General features: G+C 41.7%; 1 protein-coding gene across 1 annotated transcript; it reads left to right on the forward strand.

Moving 5' to 3' along the window:
• Window positions 1–463: 463 nt before the first annotated feature.
• On the forward strand, window positions 464–1,465 carry LOC141072485 (olfactory receptor 52Z1P-like). Its single transcript, XM_073559758.1, has one exon. It carries the CDS (start codon window positions 464–466, stop codon window positions 1,463–1,465), a length of 1,002 nt encoding a protein of 333 aa, XP_073415859.1.
• The last annotated feature ends 356 nt before the right edge of the window (window positions 1,466–1,821 follow it).

Below are 1,821 nucleotides of genomic sequence, written 5' to 3' on the forward strand. Positions count from 1 at the left end.
ATTCACCAAAGATTGAAGTTTTCTTCTTAAACTTGGAGACATCCTTACCCATGATCATCATGAGATAAGATGACAATTGAACACCAGGACATGACAACCATTAAATGCAGCTTGATATCAATAACAATAAAGCTCATGAGTAAAGAGAGACGATCTAAACATTGTGAATGACCGTATGAGACATCAACCTACCATGGTCACTTGCCTCCACTAATGTTTCTGGTTATGATACTATCACAACTATCTTCCACACTTTTCATTTTCATTGATAATTGGCATCATAACTAAGTTTCCTAATAACCTGAGGATGAACATGTTGAACCATGCTTGCCATCTACTCACGTGGACTTTCCTCCATTGGCATGATAGTAAAGTTTTGTAGTGACCCAAGGATAGACTCATTCAACCATACGTCTCATATAATCTTTCCATATCTAAGTTTTCTAATGACCAGGGAATGAACATGTTCAACCAAAGTCAGTATTTTTTCTCTCACAATGAGTTTCTCCTGTTTGGGTTTCCAGGGATTGTTGCCTACCGGTCGTTTTTGGTGATCCCTTTTCTTTCCGTGTACATCACAATCTTGACAGGAAACTCTATCTTGATTTACCGGATCTGTGTAGAAAGAAATCTCCATTCTCCCATGTATATTCTCATCTCCATCCTCTTCTCTGTCAACATTTCATGCACAACTTCCATCATGCCCAAACTCCTCCTGGGCTTAGCCTTCGATATGAATGAGATCACTTTGGCCGGTTGCCTCATGCAGATGTTCTATATTTATTTCATGGCTATTTTTGAGTCTGCTGTTATTCTGTCAATGGCTCTGGACAGGTTTGTGGCTATCTGTAGGCCTCTACGTTACAATGATATCATGACTAGTCAGACCTTGCTCTACCTGGTCACTTTCGGGATCACTCGGAGTGCCCTTTTTGTTTCCCCAATGGTCATTTTAGCTTCTTATGTTCAATATTGTAAGTCAAACATCATCATGAATTTTGTATGTGAGAACATGGGGCTCCTGAGTCTGGCCTGTGGTAGCACCACCAAACAGGAAATTGTGGGTCTGCTTGTCAGGATCTTCATCACTGTTCTTGATTCTGGTCTACTCCTATTATCTTACTCCAGCATTCTCTATACGGCCATGAAGATTATATCTGGTAAAGCCCGACACAAAGCTCTGCACACCTGTGGGACGCACCTGCTGGTGGCCATGTTCTTATATACCTGTGCTCTAGTATCTTCCATCGTGTACAGAATGCAGTCGCTCATCTCCTATGATGTCCAGAATCTGTTTAATGCAATCTACCTAATGATTCCCGCCACAATAAATCCTTTTATCTATGGATTAGGAGTCAAAGAAATCAGAAATTGCTTGACAAGATCCTGGAAGAAGAGGGGCTCTCTTCTCTTTTCTTCTCATCGATGCAAGTCTAGAACAAGAAAACTTTTATTCTTCGACTGAAGAAGAAAATTGAACTCTTCCATAATTGTGTTTTATCGAGAGACAAGACATGCTAAGCATGCCGAGATGAGGAGACTTAAAGCCGCAATGCTCCTCTGGGAATTATGCAAATTGTCTCTTCAGAGAGGAAGAGGACTAGAACTCTAGTGCCACCTATTGGAAGTAACAATCCTAAAAGTCAATGTCGACCCTTTAACGAGCCTTGTTACATGACTTAGGATAAAAGCCAAAACCAGTGTGATGGTCACGTGTGACTGGGCACACCGCCTCCAGCAGGGCGAATTTATGTGACACGCGTGACCCTGGATACACCGCCTCCAGCAGGGCGAATTTAAATAATAGAACGTGCAGCCAGA

This window comes from Dendrobates tinctorius, unplaced genomic scaffold, assembly GCF_039654945.1.
Source record: "Dendrobates tinctorius isolate UK_male_01 unplaced genomic scaffold, ASM3965494v1 ptg000273l, whole genome shotgun sequence".
Taxonomy (NCBI): Eukaryota; Metazoa; Chordata; class Amphibia; order Anura; family Dendrobatidae; genus Dendrobates; species Dendrobates tinctorius.

What these genes read in the sequence shown, in the direction of transcription:
- LOC141072485 (XM_073559758.1), top strand. Translation starts at nt 464, where the DNA reads ATGTTCAACCAAAGTCAGTATTTTTTCTCTCACAATGAGTTTCTCCTG.